At 48.6% G+C, this 20,365-nt stretch overlaps 2 protein-coding genes across 5 annotated transcripts in view; both read right to left on the bottom strand.

The window, feature by feature from the left end:
• MNMIP1 (manchette microtubule inner protein 1) overlaps window positions 1–8,948 on the bottom strand; it is a 13,530-nt gene extending 4,582 nt beyond the window's left edge. For 2 of the 4 annotated variants that reach the window (XM_017884489.1, XM_017884488.1), the window contains exons 1-10: window positions 8,889–8,948; window positions 8,558–8,715; window positions 8,408–8,471; window positions 8,027–8,145; window positions 7,710–7,800; window positions 7,500–7,555; window positions 7,362–7,407; window positions 7,118–7,218; window positions 6,856–6,942; window positions 5,742–5,784 (exon numbers count right to left, since the gene is read on the bottom strand). In XM_017884489.1, coding sequence (XP_017739978.1) covers window positions 5,742–5,784; window positions 6,856–6,942; window positions 7,118–7,218; window positions 7,362–7,407; window positions 7,500–7,555; window positions 7,710–7,800; window positions 8,027–8,145; window positions 8,408–8,471; window positions 8,558–8,715; window positions 8,889–8,892 — 769 coding nt within the window. In that variant the 5' untranslated portion in view covers window positions 8,893–8,948. Of the gene's footprint in view, window positions 1–5,741; window positions 5,785–6,855; window positions 6,943–7,117; window positions 7,219–7,361; window positions 7,408–7,499; window positions 7,556–7,709; window positions 7,801–8,026; window positions 8,207–8,407; window positions 8,472–8,557; window positions 8,716–8,888 lie in introns of those variants that run through there. The other 2 variants (XM_017884487.1, XM_017884486.1) reach the window with 2 other exon arrangements.
• Window positions 8,949–9,958: 1,010 nt separating this feature from the next.
• Window positions 9,959–20,365, bottom strand: part of THRAP3 (thyroid hormone receptor associated protein 3) — a 95,488-nt gene continuing 85,081 nt past the window's right edge. The window contains exons 9-11 of the mRNA XM_017884427.1: window positions 14,225–14,423; window positions 13,614–13,757; window positions 9,959–11,507 (exon numbers count right to left, since the gene is read on the bottom strand). Of these exons, the coding sequence (XP_017739916.1) occupies window positions 11,286–11,507; window positions 13,614–13,757; window positions 14,225–14,423 (565 nt within the window). The 3' untranslated portion in view covers window positions 9,959–11,285. The remainder of the gene's footprint in view (window positions 11,508–13,613; window positions 13,758–14,224; window positions 14,424–20,365) is intronic.

The following is a 20,365-nucleotide window of genomic DNA, read 5'->3' as shown; positions in this document are numbered from 1 at the left end:
AAAAAAAAAAAAAAAAAAAAAAAAAAGAAAGAAAAAGAAAAAAAGAGAGAGAACTGAAGCCAGAAAGGCAGAGAGAGGGCAGCTCTGCTCTGTGGCTACTGAGCCTGGCCCCTGTGGTGTGAAGCCAGGGCCCTGGGCTCTGCTTCCTCAGCTCACCACAGGCCCCGAGCTCAGTACCACACAGCAGTGACACCTTAAGTAGGACCGAAGCGGCTTCTGGTGGGTGGTGTTCTCTGGCCACTGGCAGAAGTAAAAGCAAATTCTTGGCCGGGCACGGTGGCTCATGCCTGTAATCCCAATACTTTGTGGGGCCGAGGCAGGTGGATAACCTGAGGTCAGGAGTTCGAGACCAGCCTGGCCAACATGGTGAAACCCCCCTCTCTGCAAAAATACAGAAATTAGCCGGGCATGATGGTAGGTGCCTGTAATCCCAGCTACTCAGGAGGCTAACGGGGGAGAATCACTTGAACCCAGGAGGTGGAGGTTGCAGTGAGCCGGGATTTTGCCATTGCACTCCAGTGGGGAGACAGAGCGAGACTCCTTCCCTACCCCCAAAAAAAGAAAAAAAAAAATCCAACAACCATTTCAATGCTCTGGAAATTATCCAAAGGCATGAGATAATTTGCGAAGGATTTTTTTTTTTTTTTTTGAGACAGTCTCGCTCTGTCACCCAGGCTGGAGGGCAGTGGCGCCATCTCGGCTTACTACAACCTCCACCTCACAGGTTCAAGCGATTCTCATGCCTTAGCCTCCCAGACAGTTGGGATGACAGGCACCTGCCACCACACCCTGCTAATTTTTGTATTTTTTGGTAGAGACAAGGTTTTGCCACGTCGGCCAGGCTGTTCTCAAACTCGTGACCTCAAACAATGTGCCCGCCTCAGCCTCCCAAAGTGCTGGGATAATTTGCAGAGCATTTTGTATGCTTGATAATGTTCTTGCCTAGGGCTGCTTTCATCCCCGGCCCCTCAGCTTGGTCCACATGGATGTTCTGCTGGGTAGGGCAAACTGAGGATCAGCAGCTTCACTGGCTAAGTTGAAGGCATCTCAATTTGGAGTGTAATCTTGGGATTTGACATTGGTTCAAAAGCACAGCCAACCAAAAAGTTAGATAAATGGGACTTCATCAAAATGTAAAACTTTTGTACATCAAGGGACACCATCAAGAAGTGAAAAGACAACCTGAAGAAAGAGAAAAATTTTGGGAGGATGAGGTGGATGGATTACAAGGTCAGGAGTTCAAGACCACTTGGGCAACATGGTGAAACCCCGTCTCTACTAAAAATAGAAAAATTAGCCAGGTGTGGTGGTGCACACCTGTCATCCCAGCTACTTGGGAGGCTGACGCAGGAAAATCACTTGAACCCGGGAGGGGGAGGTTGCAGTGAGCTGAGATCATGCCATTGCACTCCAGCTTGGGCAACAGAGCAAGACTTAAAAAAAAAAGGGAGAATGGGAGAAAATATTGCAAACCATATATGCATATATGTGATTAGGGACTTCTATCTAGAATATATAGAGAACTCTTCTAACTCAATAGTAAAAAGACAAATAATCCAATTTTTTAAATAGGCAAAGGATCCAAACAGACATTTCTCCAAAAGAAATAAGCACATGAAAATATGCTCAGCATCATTAGCCATCAGAGAAATACAACTCAAACCCACAATGAGATACCACTTCATACCCCCGAGGACAGTTTTCATTAAAAAGATAACAGAAAGAGCTGAGTGAAGTGCCTCACAACTGTAATGCCAGTATTTTGGGAGGCCAAAGCAGGAGGATCACTTGAGCACAGGAGTTCAAGATCAGCCTGGGCAACATAGCAAGACCTTTTCTCTACGATAAACTTAAAAACTAGCCAGGTGTGGTGGTGCACACCTATAGTCCTAGCTACTCGGGAGGCTACAGTGGGAGGATCACTTGAGGTCTGAGGCTGCTGTGAGCTCCGATTGTGCCACCACACTCCAGCCTAGACAACAGAGCAAGACCCTATCTCTCCAAAATAAAAGAGTATACTATGAACAACTTTATGCAAATAATTAGAAAACGTACATAAAATATACAATTAAAAACATGTAACTCCACAATTGATTCAAGAATTTTACCCTGACTTTTGTTTAACTATTAAAGAAATTGAAGAAGTTGTTAAAAATAATCCCATAGTGAAAAAAATATGGCAAGATGAATTTACAGACAAGTTTTACTAGCTCGCAAGGAAAGATGATTCCCATCTTATTTATTTATTTAGAGACAGATCTCGCTCTGCCGCCCAGGCTGGAGGGCAGCGGCGCGATCTCAGCTCACTGCAACCTCCGCCTCCTGGGTTCAAGCCATTCTCCTGTCTCAGCCTCCCGAGTAGCTGGGACTACAGGCATGTGCCACCACACCTGGCTAATTTTTTGTAATTTGAATACAGACGGGGTTTCACTGTGTTAGCCAAGATGGTCTCGATCTCCTGACCTCATGATCTGCCTGCCTCAGCCTCCCAAAGTGCTGGGATTACAGGCATGAGCCACCATGCCCAGCCGATTCCCATCTTATATAAGATCCACCAGATAGACCAGGCATAGTGGCTCACACCTATAATCCCAGCATTCTGGGAGGCCGAGCCAGGCGGACCACAAGGTCAGAAGTTTGAGACCAGCCTTGCCAACATGGTGAAACCCTATCTCTACTAAAAATACAAAAAAATTGAGCCGGATGTGGTGGTGCACACCCGTAGTCCCAGCTATTTGGGAGGCTGCGGCAGAATCAAGTGATTCTCCTGTCTTAGCCTCCCAAGTAGTGTGCACCACCATGCCCAGCTAATTTTACATTTTTAGTAGAGATGGGGTTTCACTATGTTAGCCAGTCTGGTCTTTGAGACCAGGGCACAGTGGCTCACGCCTGTAATCCCAGCACTTTGGGAGGCTGAGGCAGGTGGATCACGAGGTCAGGAGTTCGAGACCAGCCTGACCAACATGGTGAAACCCCGTCTCTACTAAAAATACAAAAACTAGCCAGGTATGGTGGCGCACACCTGTAATCTCAGCTTCTCGGGAGGCTGAGGCAGGAGAATTGCTTGAACCCGGGAGGTGGAGGTTGCAGTGAGCTGAGATTGCACCACTGCACTTCAGCCTGGGAAACAGAACAAGACCCTGTCTCAAAAGAAAGAAAAAAGAAGAAAAAGGAAAACTAGATTCAAAATCAGGAACATGACAATGATGTTCACCATCACTATTTCTATTTAACATTGTATGAGAGATCCTAATTACTATAATAAATTAATAAAATGAAATTAAAAGGCAGGAATGAAGAGAATGAAACAAAAATTATTATTCACAAATGACATGTCTGTCTTCATAGGAAACTTGTAAGAATCTACAAATGAATTACTGGAAATAATCAGAGTTTAGCACCATGGCTGGCTATAAAAACAATATACAAAAATCAATGCATTTCTGTATTCCTGCAATAAACAGAAGAATGTCTGTTTTTTTAAAGACACATTAAAAACTCTGAGATACCTAAGAATATCTGGGAATAAATCTTATGAATAGTTTTATGGCCGGGGGCAGTGGCTCACGCCTGTAATCCCAGCACTTTGGGAGGCCGAGGCAGACAGATCATGAGGTCAGGAGATCAAGACCATCCTGGCTAACATGGTGAAACCCCATCTCTACTAAAAATACAAAAAATTAGCCAGGTGTGGTAGCGGGCACCTGTAGTCCCAGCAAGTCGGGAGGCTGAGGCAGGAGAATGGCATGAACCTGGGAGGCGGAGGTTGCAGTGAGCCAAGATCGCACCACTGCACTCCAACCTGGGTGACAGAGCAAGACTCTGCCTCAAAAAAAAAAAAAATTATATAGTTTTATATATAAAACTAAGCCAGGCACCGTGGCTCACGCCTCCAATCCCAGCACTTTGGGAGGCCAAAACAGGAGAATTGCTTGAGCCCAGGAGTTCGAGACCAGCCTGGGCAACACAGTGAGACCCTGTCTCTACAAAAAGATTAAAAGATTAGCTGCACATGGTGACTTGTGCCTGTAGTCCCAGCTACAAGAGAGGCTGAGGTGGAAGAATCACTTAAGCCCAGGAGGTTGAAGCTGCAATGAGCTACAATTGCCACTGCACTCCAACCAGGGTAACAAAGACCCAATGACCCGTTCTCAAAAAGAAAAAAGAAACCCCCAAATTGTATAAAACTCACATGTAGAAAATAATAAATGATGCTGGAACAACTCATTGTCCATAGGGAAAAAGGTATAATTGTATCACTCATTAAAATCATTACTACATGAATAAAAGCACTAATATGAAAAACAACATTTTAAAAGTTTCAATATAGATGATTATCCTTCTAAACTTGGAGCAGGAAATGAGTTCTTTTTCTTTTTTTTTTTTTGAGACAGAGTCTCACTTTGTTTCCCAGGCTGAAGTGCAGTGGTGCCATCTAGGCTCACTGCAACCTCCATCTCCTGGGTTCAAGCGATTCTCACGCCTCAGCCTCCCAAGAAGCTGGGATTACAGGTGCCTGCCACCATACCTGGCTAATTTTTGTATTTTTAGTAGAGACGGGGTTTCACCATGTTGGTCAGGCTGGTCTCAAACTCCCGACCTGGTGATCTACCTCACTCAGCCTCTCCAAGTGCTGGGATTACAGGCATGAGCCACTGTGCCCTGGTCTCAAAGACCAGACTGGCTAACATAGTGAAACCCCATCTCTACTAAAAATACAAAATTAGCTGGGCATGGTGGTGCACACTACTCGGGAGGCTAAGACAGGAGAATCACTTGAACCCGGGAGGCAGAGGGCAGTGAGCTGGGATTGCACCACTGCACTCCAGCCTGGGATTACAGGCATGCCCACCACACCTGGCTAATTTTTATATTTTTAGTAGAGACAAGGTTTTGCCATGTTGGCCAGGCTGGTCTTGAACTCCTAACCTCAGGTGATACACTTCCCTTGGCCTCCCAAAGTGCTGGGATTACAGGCGTGAACCACTGTGCCTGGCCTGTGGGTGTTAAATTTTATAACATATGTGTTACATATACTTTTGACATGTGTCAAATATTACATTAAAAGATAAGTAAGGCTGGGTGCGGGGGCTCACGCCTGTTGTCCCAGCACTTTGGGAGGCCGAGGCGGGTGGATCACGAGGTCAGGAGATCAAGACCATCCTGGCTAACACGGTAAAACCCCGTCTCTATTAAAAATACAAAAAATTAGCTGGGTGTGGTGGCGGGTGCCTGTAGTCCCAGCTACTTGGAAGGCTGAGGCAGGAGAATGGTGTGAACCCAGGAGGCGGAGCTTGCAGTGATCCGAGATCACGCCACTGCACTCCAGCCTGGGTGACAGAGCGAGACTCCGTCTCAAAAAAATAAATAAAAAAAGATAAATAAAAAGATATTCTACAGACTCACGGACAGAGCTATTCACTGACAGATAAGACATGTGAACATATACAGTCTTACATATGAAGAGACAGATTCATACGTTTCCTTACAAAATGAAACAAATCTATACCCACCAAGAGCCACATTCTCAAGACACACAGAGAAACACTAACATATTAACACACACACAAACTGACCCACATATTGATTCACATACACTCCTACCCAGCTCTTGGCCCACAGGTGAGGGGACTCCTACAGGGGCATACTGGACCACTGGGGTGCTGTGGGTGTTTATAAGCAACTGGACTGGTGGGTCTCCCAGAGAACACCTCCCAATCCCGGGTTCCCTGGGCACTCACCTGATTGCCGAGATACCACTTTCCGCGGGACCAGCTTCTTGATCTATGCAGAAAAGAAGTAAAGGGTGAGCATCCCTAATCTAAAAATCAGAAATCCAAAATGCAGGCCAGGCACAGTGGCTCACACCTATAATCCCAGCATTTTGGGAGGCCAAGGTGGGTGGATCACTTGAGGACAGAAGTTCAAGACCAGTCTGGTCAACATGGCAAAATCCTGTCTCTACTAAAAATACAAAAATTAGCCAGATGTGGTGGCATGCACGTGTAATCCCAGCTACTCTGGAGGCTGAGGCAGGAGAGTCGCTTCAACCTGGGAGGTTGCAGTGAGCGTCGATCCTGCCGCTGCACTCTAGTCTGGGCAACAGAGCGAGACTCTGTCTCAAAAAAAAAAAAAAAAAAATCGAAAATGATCCAAAATCTGAAACTTTTGGGTGTCAATATAACGCCTTAAGTGGAAAATTCCATACCCGACCGAACTCATGTGACAGGTCTCAGTCAAAATTTTGTTTCATGCACAAAATTATTAAAAATACTGCATAAAATCACCTTCAGGCTATGGTTTAAGGTGTATATGTAACATAAATGAATTTCATGTTTAGGTTTGGGTCCCATTCCCAAGCTCTTTTTTTTTTTTTTTTTTTGAGATGGAGTCTTGCTCTTGTCACCTAGGCTAGAGTGCAATGGCACGATCTAGGCTCACTGCAACCTCCGCCTCCTGAGTAGCTGGGATTACATATGAGCGCCACCACGCCCAGCTGATTTTTGTATTTTTAGTAGAGACAGGGTTTCACCATGTTGGCCAGGCTAGTCTTGAACTCCTGACCTCGTGATCCATCTGCCTCGGCCTCCCAGAAGTGCTGGGATTACAGGTGTGAGCCACCGCGCCTGGCAGCTATCTCATGTATATGCAAAAATTCCCAAATTCGAAACACTTCTGCTCCCGAACCTTTTGGATAAGGGATACTCAACTGGTATTATATTCCAAAAGGAGCTGCCACATGTCTAGGTCCACCCTCATTTAGTGACCCTCCAGTTAGGTCTGGAGAGTGCCATGATCCCCACCTTTGTCCAAAATAGCCTGCCCCCACCACCTGAGTCTTGGCTCTGTACTCACTGGCGGTGGTGGGAGTACGAAGTTGTCTGGAAAAACTCCTCTTCGTCCTTGACACTCTCCTTCCCACCAGCCCTTATCCTCTGTGGTCTGGGAAAGAAACACGCCGGTGGGGAAGTGAGCCAGGTCCCCCAAGGTCCTTTCAGGGGTCCCACTCCTTATAGATGTAATTTCAACATTTATTTTAGATTCAGGGGGTACATGTGCAGGTCTACCCTTTCTCAACACCCACTTCCCTGGGCCCCCCACCCTGTTCCTCTCACACCTTGCTGAGTACTTTCACCACGTCCCCCCTCCGCAGCATCAACTCGTCTGGGGCCTCAGGCTGGTAGTCAAACAGGACCCTGTAAGCCTCAGGGTGGGAGACTGGGAAGAGGTCAGTCCACGGTCCTCTGAAGCCAAGCCTCCCCCATTCATCAGCAGCCCCCGCCTCCATCAGCCTAGCTGGCCCCAAGTCACAACCTTGGGAGTGGCTGAGGGGGTGGGGGACCCTTTGGATGGGTGCTCACCTGTCTGCAGGTAGTCTGGAGGGCTGTCATAGGCCAGGCTGCTCAGCTAGTGGGGGAAGGGGCAGGGAGGAACCAGATGAGCCTCCAACTACCCCAAGAGGAACTCACCACCTCTGTGCCCACTCTGAGCCAAGTTACCTTGGGAGGTCGCTGGGGACCAGGGCTGACTGAAGCCATGTCTGGGTTACCAAAGCCTGGTGGGGGACAGTGAGGTTAGGGAGGGTGCTAATTCACAGGTTAGGTCATGGGAGAGGGTCAAAGGGGTCACAGGGTCAGGATATGTGAATCACAGGCTCATGCCACTGGGAGGGTCATTGGAGATTGCGAGTCACAGGGTCGAGGTCTCACTTGGGGGCCCAGTGTCCAGCAATTCCACAAAGTTGGATGGGAAGGCTCCCAGCTGCCCGTTCTTCTTCCCCAGCCACCAGCCGTCCTCAATCTGGGGAGGGGGAGGACGCAGGGGCATCTGGTTCTGCCCCAAGGATCCCTAGGATAATCTTCCATCCTTGGTTCTGCCCAAGCGCCCCTTCCTCCCTCAATCCCGTGCTTCCCCATATCTGCGCCGTTGCCATTCCCACCGTCCACACCCTCACTTTCCACCCTGCTCACTTGGGAGGCGCGTTCCATCATCTTTCCCCAAACGGTCCCATCACCTCACCCCTCACCTCCTTTATCATTTCCACGATCTCCCCAGCTTGCAGCTTCAGCTCGTCCGCCTGCTCTGGGCTGTAGTTGAAGTTCACTTTGCACCATCTTTGGGGCCTCGGGTATTTGGCAGGATGACCTAGCACCGGACAAGCGCGGCGGAGCTCGAGCCAGACGCCCCAGTACGAGGAGCTGGGGGTAGCGCGAGGCGCGCACGTAGCCTTCGGTACCTCCAGCCCCGCCTCAGGGCGGAGCATTGTACTCGAGAACCAATCACAGGCCGCAGAGCGGACCCCGGGGCCCCGCCCAGAGCCGCGCCCGTCACCAAGAGCTAGAGGCGCCGGGGTAGCACTGACTCTGCGCGCCCGCCCACTGGACCCCGTCCCGGCCCTTGCACTCACCTCGGCGGCGCTCACAGCGCGGTCTCCGCGCCTCTCTGGAACCCCGAAGGGTCTCTGGGATCTCCTGGGAATCAGGGCACGGGAAAGGCTCTCTCAGCTCCTGCGGGGCGCGCGCTGAGACCCCACAGCCCGCCCCTGTCTCGGCCTCACCTGCACCAGGCGCTCGGGGAAGAGGCCATAGCGGCCCCCTAGCTCTCCGCGAAGCCAGCCCCGCGCGGGCACCCAGCGCACCTGCCGGACCACGTCCCCGGGCGCCAGACTCAGCTCGTCCTCCTTCTGCGCGCGGTATCCGGCCAGGACGAGGACCTCTGCGGGAGGAAGAAGGGGCCGGCGCGCGGCTCAGAAAGGCCCAGGCGGGGCAGCCTGGCCAGGGCGGGCGTGTCCCCAGGCACCGTAGAGGGCAGCGGGGGCCGGGGGGTGGTGTGGGCTCTTGCCATGTCCACGGTTGCAGAGAGAGGCCACTCAAAGCCTCCGCACTTACCCATGGTTTCCGGGCCGCCCTCCAGAACCTGGCAGCTCCCGCTGACGGCCGAGTACTGGGCCCGCGCAGGGTGCGGAGGCAAGACATTAGGGTAAAGGAGGCGTAGCTGCCAGCCGATAGGTCGGGCCAGGTGCTGGGAGTGGGTGTGGAGAGGGGGCGGCCCGGCTCAGCAGGTTCAACCCCCAACCCCGGGGTGAGGAGGACTCTAGGGTCTCTGGCCTGTGCAGCGGTTACAGCTCTGTCACCGGCTTTTCCCGCCTACCTAAATTTTAGGCCAGCCGCCTCTTCCTTTCGCTCAGCTTTTGCCCGGAGGCTCCCAGCTACAATTTGCACAGAGCCTTCCCAGGCCACCCTCCCCCAGCTCACAAGCTTTTGGCTTCAGGGGAAAAGGTGGAGAGAGGCACATACCAGGGTGGGGTCCCCCAGCAGGTAGCAACCGCTCTAAACCGGCCTTGAGTGAACGAAGTGGCTGCCCTTGTACCAGCAATAACTTTTGAGTGGACACTTCCAGTCTTTCTTGCAAGGCATACTCCTCTCTGGCCGCGTACCCACCCTCTACCCCCATATAGGAAGGAGACAGCAAAGACCCCTGCTTTAGGGCCAGAGGTCTGGTTTGGTTTGGTTTCAGAAAACACCTCCAGGTTCTCCCTGGGAGTTAGGCAGGGAGAAGGAACTTTACGAGCTTCCAAGGTTTCTGCTCACAGTTGAGCCCCCAGCCGGCAGGAGTCTGAAGGTTAGGGCCCACCTATGACCAGTCCATGTGGGATAGGCTCTTTCAGGTAGAAGGCTGAGCCTACTAACCACATCCCTTGACCCCTGCCCCACCACCACGGAGGAAGCCAAAGTCCTTGCCTATGACACCAGTGGAAAAAATGTTTCTCCTGGGGAGTCCAAGGTACACAATGCTCCTCCCAGGAACGAGTGTGTCTGTCTGGGAGGGACTTCAGCAGCCTGTGCAAGGCCCCACAGGCCCTTTGTCTTTCAGGTTTTCTCAAACTGTTGTGGGAAGTTATCTACCACCCTCAACACACACACACACACACACTCAGGGTGACAATGAACAAAGCCCGTTTACATCTGCCACTTCATTTATTTTATTTGCAGGAGGAGTTGAAACAAATTTTAAGGGAGATTTTCATTTTCCCCCTAAACATGAATCATTCAAGTAAAACCAACTTAACTATAGAAATGTAGCAAAGTAAGGGGAAAGCAGCACAACAACCCAAGAGGCAAAGGCTGGGGGGAGAGGTGGGTGCAGTCCGCATATAACATATGCATAAATGCCTTATGATTCACCTGCTCAGGACCGCCTCCCCAGAAGACAAGCACAAGGACCCATTTTAAGAGGTTGTTTCCCCCCATACATCTGAGAATGCTTCAACTTAAACAGCTTAAGGTTAAAGACAAGAAAGAAAGAAAAAACCCAAAAAAACCCCATGAACCACTCAGCCATAACCACCTTCCTTAATCGATCACAGGAGTTTCTTTTCATTTTATAAAAAGATTAATAAAAAATATTGAAAAAATTTTCTCATCTTATATTTGTAAAGATAATAGAATTCATAAGTTTCTTAGAAAACAGACCAGACACTGCCCTCCAGTTTCCACCCCGTTGCTGGGAGGATCAGCAGGACTAGAAAGTTTGGGATACTGGAGCTGCTGGTGGAGAATAGGGAAGTCCAGCCCAGAAGAAATCAGGAAATAGGGCTCAGGGGCACGTGAGGTGTGGTTAGGAGCAACTCCACGTGATACATGGCTGCGCAGAAAAGGGGAACACAAGGTGGTCGGAAAGGCCTTAAACTCCTCCTTGACATACAAAATCGGTTTTACAAAGATCCAAGCAGTTTGGTCCCAAACTGAGGTGAACACTTCAAAGTTTATTCACATGCTTTGTTTTCTCTTTCAAGAATCAAAGTTTCCCAAATTAAATGTTTCTAATATTACTACATATGCCTAAAAAAAGAAAAAAGAAAAAAAAAAGGGGCTTTTTAAAATCAGGACAGGGGAGAAGAGATTGAAAATCATCGAATTAGTCCTCTTAGCTCCAAATGAAAAGAAATTAGAACAGAACTGTTGGTTTCTAATAGGAAACAAAATCCAAGCATCGCTCTCCCACCCTACCCCTGCCCCACCCCACGCACCAACAACAAATGAGAAAACAGCTAAAGCCCAATGCATTGTGTTCTGCTCAAGAGCTGGGCCTGACCCCGGGCTCCACGGCCAGCCTCCTCTGTCCAGTGGGAGACAGTGCCAGGGATGTCTTTTGTGGTAGTACAATCTGCACGGCTGGTGGGGGGTGGGGTAGGATTTACGCAATCTTCTTGAGGTTCCTCTGTTAAGCCAGCCATCTTCCCAGTGCCTCTCTCCCCTGGGCAGGAATCCCGTCAAGGGTGGCCCCTACTCGGTTGTGGGCTGTATATTGTCCTTCTCTTCTCGGTTCTCTGTCCCACTCTCGTCGTCTTCAATCTCCCCTTCCTCTCCACTGAACTTGTCATGGGCCCACTTGGGGCTGGTACTTGATTTCCGGAACATGAACCGGCCCCGACCCCGAGGAAAGGCTCCTCGGCCCCGGCCCCGGCTCACCCACTTGTCACTGCCTTCTCCTTCACGATCATCATGCTGAGGGGAAAGAAAATTGCCATCAGTGCCAGAGTGAATAAGATGTAGCCAGAGCTCTCTCCTCTGCACCCACCCAAATGTGCCTTTCCCAAAAGAACCTGTGCCCTAAACCCCCCCTTTTGCTCCTTTTCTGTACTTCTCCCTGTCCCCTGCTCCAAAAATGCCAGTGGTTCAGATCCACAAGAATATCAGTTGAGTGATTTAGAAATTTTAAGGTAACAGCTTGAGCACTGTAATGATGATGACAACGATGATGATGATGATTCACTGAGCATGAACCCTTCATAGTTTAAGGAAAATAAAGTCACTGAGCACTGAAGTAAGACATTTATATACTATCTCATTTAATCCTCATATCTACCCTATCATTATCACCTCCCACTCTGCAAATGAGGAAAAAGCTTAGGAACTTTAAGCAACTCCATATGATTTAGTACATCCTCTCTCAAAGGATGGGTCTGAGAAAGCCAATCACACCAAAACGTGAAACTCCATGTGAACCGGGTTGTTAAGCAGTTAAGAAAGGAGGCAATGCGGCTGGGTGCAGTGGCTCATGCCTATAATCTTAGCAAGTAGGGAGGCCGAGGCGAGCGGATTGCCTGAGGTCAGGAATTCGAGACCAGCCTGGGCAACACGGTGAAACCCGTCTCTATTAAAATATTAAAAAAAAAAAAAAGCCAGGCATGGGGGTGTGTGCCTGTAGTCCCAGCTATTCGGGAGGCTTGAGGCAGGAGAACTGCTTGAACCCAGGAGGCAGAGGCTGTAGTGAGCCGAGATAGTGCCACTGCACTCCAAATGCTCAGAATCCAATGCTGGGGCTGGGGCTCTTCCTGACCCTCCAACTCCACTCTCATTTTGTATCTCCCCTGTTTTATGCAAGGAGGCAGTGTGACAAAGTAGAAAGAACATTTAACCTACATTTCATTTTTTTTTTCTTTTTCACTTAGTTCAAGGAAAGGATTAACCTACATTTCAAACAATCCTTGCTCTGACAATCTCATGAGACAGAAGGAGGGATCCAATCAAACAACGAATGAGAAAACATTTTGAAAACCAGCAGTCATTACCTTATCAGCCCCAAGACTTCAGAACCTAAACCACCCCCCCACACACAAGCTAGGGTCTTAGGCTGTTGGAGCTCAGCTCAGCAGAAGTGTCAGCTTCTTCTGACCACGGCTGCTTGTTCACATTAAATCAATCAGGCTGGCAATACTCTCTCAGGTGGCAGACAGGGGCAAGGGAGATGGCCTTTAATTCTTCCCCTACAGCAGTCCCACTCCAGCACCCAACCTGGGCCCAACCAACTACAATTCCCTAGAGATAAGTTCAAAGGTCCTCTAGTAGCCTCAAAGCAGCTACCAGCAGCAGCAACCCTAGAAAAGGGATGGTGGCCATGCACAGCCATGCACAGGAAACACACAACCTGTTTCCTAGCTGTCCAACTGACAACATAGATTCATTCCAGCCATTCTAGCAGGTGATGGAGATTCAGCTGCTCCTTTACCTTAGTTGTAACACTCACACCGGCCTGGATCTTCGCCTGCTGTTACATACCAAGGCCAAGAGAGCTCACTCAAGGCCAGGAACTCCAGCCTATAACAGTCCTAATCTGAAGGAGGCCCAGAGTGCAGGGGAATGATCAACAGCTTAGATGAGAGAAGCCCCAGTGGCATTTCATTTTGGAGAGACATCCCTTTCCTCAAAGAGATTCTGAGCTGTCTTTCTGGTCATTCTTGCATGAAGGAGTGGCAGTGAGGGACAGCAGCATTGGGGAAGGGTTATGGCTCTATCCACAGGAATGAGGGAGGCTGAGGGTGGGGTGGTGGTTGAGCAGTAAAACAAGTTCACAGACTAAAAAGACAAGACCAACGCTTCTTGCTTATCTTGGAATCCATAAACATCTTCAATGATAAACCCTTTGAAGACCAGGACTGCCTCTCTAGAGGACACCCATCCAGTTAGCACTATGCAAGTATACACGCCTCAGTGCAATATTCCTGCACATAAATTTAATCACAGTTTTGGACAAACTAATTAAGGCCTGGTATCAGCTACTGTGTGTGTCAAAGGCCCTCTGACCCTTCCTGGTTATCCCCAGACACATACCAAGTAATACTTCTTGCTTTTGGGTGTGTACTCTGGGTCCCACTCCTCTTCCCGGTTTCTTTTTTGAAAATCGTTGTTGCTGTTGTTGTTATTGTTCCCAGAGTAGTTGCCTCTGCCCCAGCCTCTTCCTCTGGCTCGAAACTGCTATTGCAATAAATGAGGGAAAAAGGAACAAAGGATTATGCCAGGAATGGGGAACAAACCCCCCTGCTTTCTGTTCAAACACTTTTCTGGTGTGGAAGAGACAGCTGTCTTCCAGTCATATGCTGGTCAGCTGGTTTCCAGCCATTCCCTTTCTGCTCATCTCAAGTCTGTAGCCTGCACAGAGGACAAACCTGCCCCAAGGGACTCCCTATAAACAGCAGTAGTCGAAGTAAGTGGGGGAAGTTCTGAGACCAGAAGCCGTAAGAGGCTTTCTAGCTAAGTGATTATGAACAGAAAAGCAACAAAAAATGGAAAGGCCAGGAAATGTGGGAAGGAGAACCAAAGATTCAGGGTCTTTGGATTGGATTACTTATGTCAAAGGCAACAAAACTGGTATTCTGATGAAACATAATCAGAGTTGGTAGGAGCAAGGGGCTTAGAGAAAGGGGGAGAGGGGAGGGTCTTACAAAGGTTCCTCGAGCTCTGCCACCTCCTCTTTCACTTGGACCCACAAAGTCTTTGGTCCCCAGTCTTGATTTGTCAAAGCCCGTGGTGCTCTCCTCTCTTTCCTCTGTCTCTTCAGTGTACTCTTCTGCTTTGTAGGAGTGAGATGACTGGGAGGAAGAGGAGGACGATCTGGACCTGTCTCTTGCTCTCCGATGCTTCCTGTGAAAAGAGAAGAGCCAGGGTAATCAATCATCTTCTAGGGGACACTGCTTGGCTGGGGCCTCATGGATAAGCACAGGACAATCAAAAGTGTGCCTGTGATGAAGAAACTGATGATGAGTAACCTTATAAAACCAGCTCACCCCCAACCTACCCACCCAAGATACTTCCCCTCAATTCTGTCAGTCATGTTCACATGACACATCTATGTTCATAGACACATCTATGTCTGAGTCTGTGATAAACATAGGACATACACAGAAGCAGGAACAAAACACAGTCCATGGCCTCCAGTAGCTCAGTCTAAGATACAGGTATGAATTAATAAGGGAGAAGGAAATTAACACTATATTGAGAGCTCCGAAGTATCTGGTATTGGGCCAGATAAATAGCTTTGTATATTATCATCGGTTAGTGCTTTCTATTACTTTTATTTCTTATAGAAATGCTACCTGTCTTATAGGGTTCTCTAAATAAACAATGTGTTTAAACACTTGATACCAACATAGCTGGCATGCAGTAAAGTGCAACATGACTCAGTATTATTTCCCTCATTTTACAGGTAGGAGGCTCAGGTGAGAGAGTCAAGCAGAGCCCGGATTCTAACCTAGCTCTAATTATACGACGACTCCACATATTACCTCCCACTGAGCTCAAACAGGTTGTGTCACTAAGCCTAGGATCTGGCGTAACTCTCCCAGAGTTATGTCCCTTCCCTTTCCTTCATGTGGGGGAAATTACAGACTAGGGCAAATTATCTTAATACGATGAGTCACTGTCTATGTACTAGGGTCAGTACCAGCCCTGCCATGTGATAGTGGAGGTTACAGCATACCTCTAGGGGGCAGCAAGGCCAGGATCCCAGGAGTAGAGGAGTAGCAGAGCCAGCCAAATGTCAGTAACCTATCATTGTCCTTCCCTCCCTCAGTCTTCCATTATGAAAGGTATCATGCTCCCTGCTCCTCACCTACACATACTTACTCATACAAAGGGGAAATATAAGTTACTGTCATAGAATTCACATAACTTCAACTTTGACCCCACTAAATATCCATGCTATTTCAAGAGGTTTTCAAAAATAAGACTCTCTGGCCGGGCATAGTGGCTCTCTCCTGTAATCCCAGCACTTTGGGAAACCAAGGCGGCTAGATCACTTGAGGTCAGGAGTTCAAGACCAGCCTGACCAACATGGCAAAACCCCATCTCTACTAAAAATACAAAAATTAGCTGGGTGTGGTGACAAGCATCTGTAATCCCAGCTACTCGGGAGGCTGAGACAGGAGAATCACTTGAACCCAGGAGGCAGAGGTTGCAGTGAGCCGAGATCATACCACTGCACTCCAGTCTGGGCAACAGAGTGAGACTCTACCTTAAGAAAAAACAAACAAACAAACAAAAAACTCTCAAAAGGCCTCAAATTTGAGTCTTAGCATTCTCTCTCTTTTTTTTGTTGTTGAGACAGAGTCTCCCTCTATCACCAGGCTGGAGTGCAGTGCTGCGATCTTGGCTCACTGCAACCTCCACCTACTGGATTTAAGCGATTCTCCTGCCTCAGCCTCCTGAGTAGCGGGAATTACAGGCGCCCACCACCATGCCCGGCTAATTTTTGTATTTCTAGTAGAGACAGGGTTTCACCATGTTGGCCAGGATGGTCTCAATCTTCTGACTTCATGCTCTGTTCACCTCAGCCTCCCAAAGTGCTGGCATTACAGGCGTGAGCCACCACACCCGGCCAGCATTGTCTCTTATTAGCTGTGTGACCTGGGTAAGTCGTTCTTCAGTTATTTATTTATTTATTTATTTTGAGACGGAGTCTCGCTCTGTCGCCCGGGCTGGAGTGCAGTGGCCAGATCTCAGCTCACTTCAAGCTCCGCCTCCCAGGTTTACGCCATTCTCCTGCCTCAGCCTCCGGAGTAGCTGGGACTACAGACGCCCGCCACCTCGCCTGGCTAGTTTTTTGTATTTTTTAGTAGAGACGGGGTTTCACCGTGTTAGCCAGGATGGTCTCGATCTTCTGACCTCGTGATCCACCCGTCTCGGCCTCCCAAAGTGCTGGGATTACAGGCTTGAGCCACCGCGCCCGGCCATTCTTCAGTTATATAAAAAAAAGTTCTGGCTGGGCATAGTGGCTCATGCCTGTAATCCCAGCACTTTGGGAGGCCAAGGTAGGCAGATTGCTTGAGTCCAGGGGTTCTAGACCATCCTGGGCAACATGGCAAAACCTCAACTCTATAAGAAATACACAATTAGCCAGGCATGATGGTGCACACCTATAGTCCCAGCTGATTGGGAGGTTGAAGTGGGAGGAACACTTGAGCCCAGGAGGTCAAAGCTGCAGTAGGTCACTGATATCATCACCGCACTCCAGCCTGGGTGACAGAGTAAAACCCCGTCTCAAAACAGGCCAGGTGTGGCAGCTCATGCCTGTAATCCCAATGCTTCAGGAGGCCAACGAGGTGGGTAGGAATCACTTGAGGCCAAGAGTTCAAGACCAGCATGGGAAACACAGCCAGCCCTTGTCTCTACAAAAAAATTTAAAAAATTAGTCGGGCATCGTGGTGCACATCTATACTCCTAGCTCAGCCTACTTGGAAGGCTGAGGCAGGAGGATCACTTGAGCCCAGCAGTTCAAGGATGCCATGAGCTACGACTGTGCCACTGCACTCCAGCCTGGGCGACAGAGCAAGACCCCGTCTCAACGGGCCAGGTGTGGTAGCTCAAGCCTGTAATCCCACCACTTTGGTAGGCCAAGACGGGAGGATCATGAGGTCAGGAGATGGAGACCATCCCGGCTCACACAGTAAAACTCCGTCTCTACTAAAAATGCAAAAAAAATTATCCGGGCACGGTGGCCGGCGCCAGTAGTTCTAGCTACTCAGGAGGCTGAGGCAGGAGAATGGTGTGAACCCAGGAGGCAGAGCTTGCAGTGAGCCGAGATCGCGCCACTGCACTCCAGCCTGGGCGACAGAGCGAGACTCTGTCTCGGAGGAAAAAAAAAAAAAAATCACAGAATACTGGGGTTTGCAGGGGACTCGTTCAAGTCACATAGCAAGTCAGAGGTAGGCATGTGTTCCAGGGAGAGGAAATCAAGAGTTAGTTATCCAGACTCAACTCTGAAATGCTTAAGGGGTTCATGTTCCACTTCTAAGTGGCGGCCCAGGCACTACTGTACTACTACTTCCATTCCCTGCTGAGGATTCGCAGGTTCTTTATCTATGGGCAGCCCTGAAAGCTGCCAAGGCTCCTAATGCATAAGTTACACACTGGAATGGGAGACAAAGTAGAACAAAAGATCTGTGTTTGAGGTCAGCTGATACTTGTGATTTTTTTTTTTTTGGTGCGATGAAGTCTCCTCTGTTACCCAGGCTGGAGTGCAGTGGTGAGACCTCGGCTCACTGCAACCTCTGCCTCCCAGGTTCAAGCGATTCTCCTGCATCAGCCTCTGGAGTAGCTGGGACTATAGGCGCGCAACACCATGCCTGGCTAATTTTTTTTTTTTTTTAAGTAGAAACAGGGTTTCATGATATTGGCCCAGGCTGGTCCCGAACTCCCGACGAGATGATCTGCCTGCCTCGGCCTCCCAAAGTGCTGGGATTACAGGCGTGAGCCACTGGGCCCGCGCCCAATACTTGTAATCGTAAGGCACATCATTCTAAGCTTGGCTTATCTTTCAAATGGGCAAAATGGGTATCACACCAACTGTTCGACTTATCTCAAGGGGTTAGCAGAAAATTGATACAAAACACAGCCGGGCACAGTGGCTCACACCTGTAATCCCAGCACTTTGGGAGGCCAAGGTGGGTGAATCGTGAGGTCAGGAGTTCAAGACCAGCCTGGCCAACATGGTGAAACTCCATCTCTAAATACAAAAAATTAGCTGGGTGTGGTGGTGGGCGCCTGTAATCCCAGCTACTCAGGAGGCTGAGGCAGGAGAATCACTTGAAGCAGGGAGGCGGAAGTTGCACTCCAGCCTAGGCAACAGAGTGAGTCTCTGTCTCAAAAAAATAAAAGCTTGCCAGCTAAAGTTCAGAATCAGCAGAAGTGTTGCTTCTTACCAGAAGGTATGGGGCTTCAATTGTGCTACTTTTGTGACACATGATTAAAACTTATGGAACATTCAAAACGTAAACAGAAACATCAGGACATAGGCATGAATGTTGCCCCACAAAGTTCAATAATGCCACCTTTGTTTAAGGAGTACCTGGAACACCTCTCCTGGAACTGTCTGTAAAACTAGTTTAAAAGCACTTAAGATCAACAATCATGTCCTATCTAGTTCCACCCTGCTTCTTTGACTAAACAGTGTTATTACTTGACAATGACTTTGTGCCATTTCTAAAATACAACCTCCCCATGAAAATGTGTGATGAGAAAAGGCACATCTGAAACTGCAAAAGGAATTCCCAAATGATTCTAATGATTCTCCACACCATCCCTGTGGTCAATTTAACAGATTAACTTTTGTCATGAAGCCTTCTTTGGACAAAGATCACACTATTTTGATGTAGAAACTGTTTTCAAACTAGGGACCCTACTGACATTTATATGGATTAAAAGAAGAAACAGGTTGCTGTAATTACTAACCCTAAACTGTGATTTGAAAGTTCTGGTGTACAGCCCAAACGGGGCAGACAAGGAACTTAAGAGTCTGAAAGGGGTGACAGGGGCTTACGTACTTCTGTTTCTTTGATCCTTTATGAGTTTTCTCCGTTTTCTCAGCTGACCTTTCCCTTGAGTGGCTGGAGTCTCGGGAATCCACTGATTCTCTCGATTTACCTCGTTTAAGATCTCTCTCCTTATGTTTTTTACGACGTTCAATATCAAGGCGGAGATCAACAGGATCATCTTTGTATTTTCCCTCAGCCTATCAAAAGATAAGTCAAAATTAAGGTTTCTGGGATTCAGAGCCATCAGCTCAACCATCCCACAAACTGTGGTTTTACTCCAATGGAGGGGTGCAGAGGAAGCACTGGGAAATGTGAGGCATCTCACCCAACCTTGGAAGGGATGCAGGATGTCCCACAGAAGTTACTCCATGAGGATCCCTCACAGAACCCAAGCCAGTTCTCCAAAACAATGATGCTGGCCTTCTGAAAATGCTATGCATTGATCTCAGTTTGTTTCTTTTCTGGCCCAGTAATGACTGGCTAGTTTAGAAGTTGAGAAGGCTGGCCGGGCGCAGTGGCTCACGCCTGTAATCCCAGAACTTTGGGAGGCTGAGGCAGGCGGATCACTTCAGGAGTTCGAGACCAGCATGGGCAACAACCAAAACCCTGTTCTCTACTAAAATACAAAATCAGCCAAGCAAGGTGGCGTGTGCCTATAATCCCAGCTACTAGGGAGGCTAAAGCAGAAGAATCGCTTAAACCCAGGAGGTGGAGGTTGCAGTGAGCCAGAGATCGCGCCACTGCACTCCATCCTGGCCAATAGAGCAAGACTCTCTCTCTCTCTCTCAAAAAAATAAATAAATAAATAAATAAATAAAATAAAATGTTGAGGAGGCTAAAATTAGCTCTGGAAGAGTAGGTGGTTGGGCTGGCTCAGGCTTAGCCACCACTGAGAGTAGAAATGCTCACCTTCCCCTACCTATACTGTAGTATCCACGCATGGCTTATCCTCCACTTGGAATTATCTCTGAGTACTGAGTCCAAAGAGGGACAATGGAAGACTTAAGCAGCCTTCAAAACCCTGAGTTATGCTGAGAAATTTCTCTAGAAAGGGAATATTAAAACTATAGGGAATTCATAAACTGGTATTACCAGGTGAAAGAAAAGGGAAGGGAAGGGGAAGGGGAAGTGGGAAAGAAAGAAAGAAAAGGAAGGGAGGGAGGAGGGGAAGAAGGGAGGAGGGAAGGAAGGAAAAAACTTCTCTGCTAGCTTCCTAAGCAGTACAGCTATGAAGGTATGTTTTGCAGCAGCAACAGCACACCTGCTCAGACCACT

The sequence above is a fragment of the Rhinopithecus bieti genome, unplaced genomic scaffold, assembly GCF_001698545.2.
Source record: "Rhinopithecus bieti isolate Rb0 unplaced genomic scaffold, ASM169854v2 scaffold_13029, whole genome shotgun sequence".
NCBI lineage: Eukaryota > Metazoa > Chordata > Mammalia > Primates > Cercopithecidae > Rhinopithecus > Rhinopithecus bieti.
Note: the sequence above shows the minus strand (reverse complement) of the source record. Positions and strands in the feature narration are given on the sequence as shown.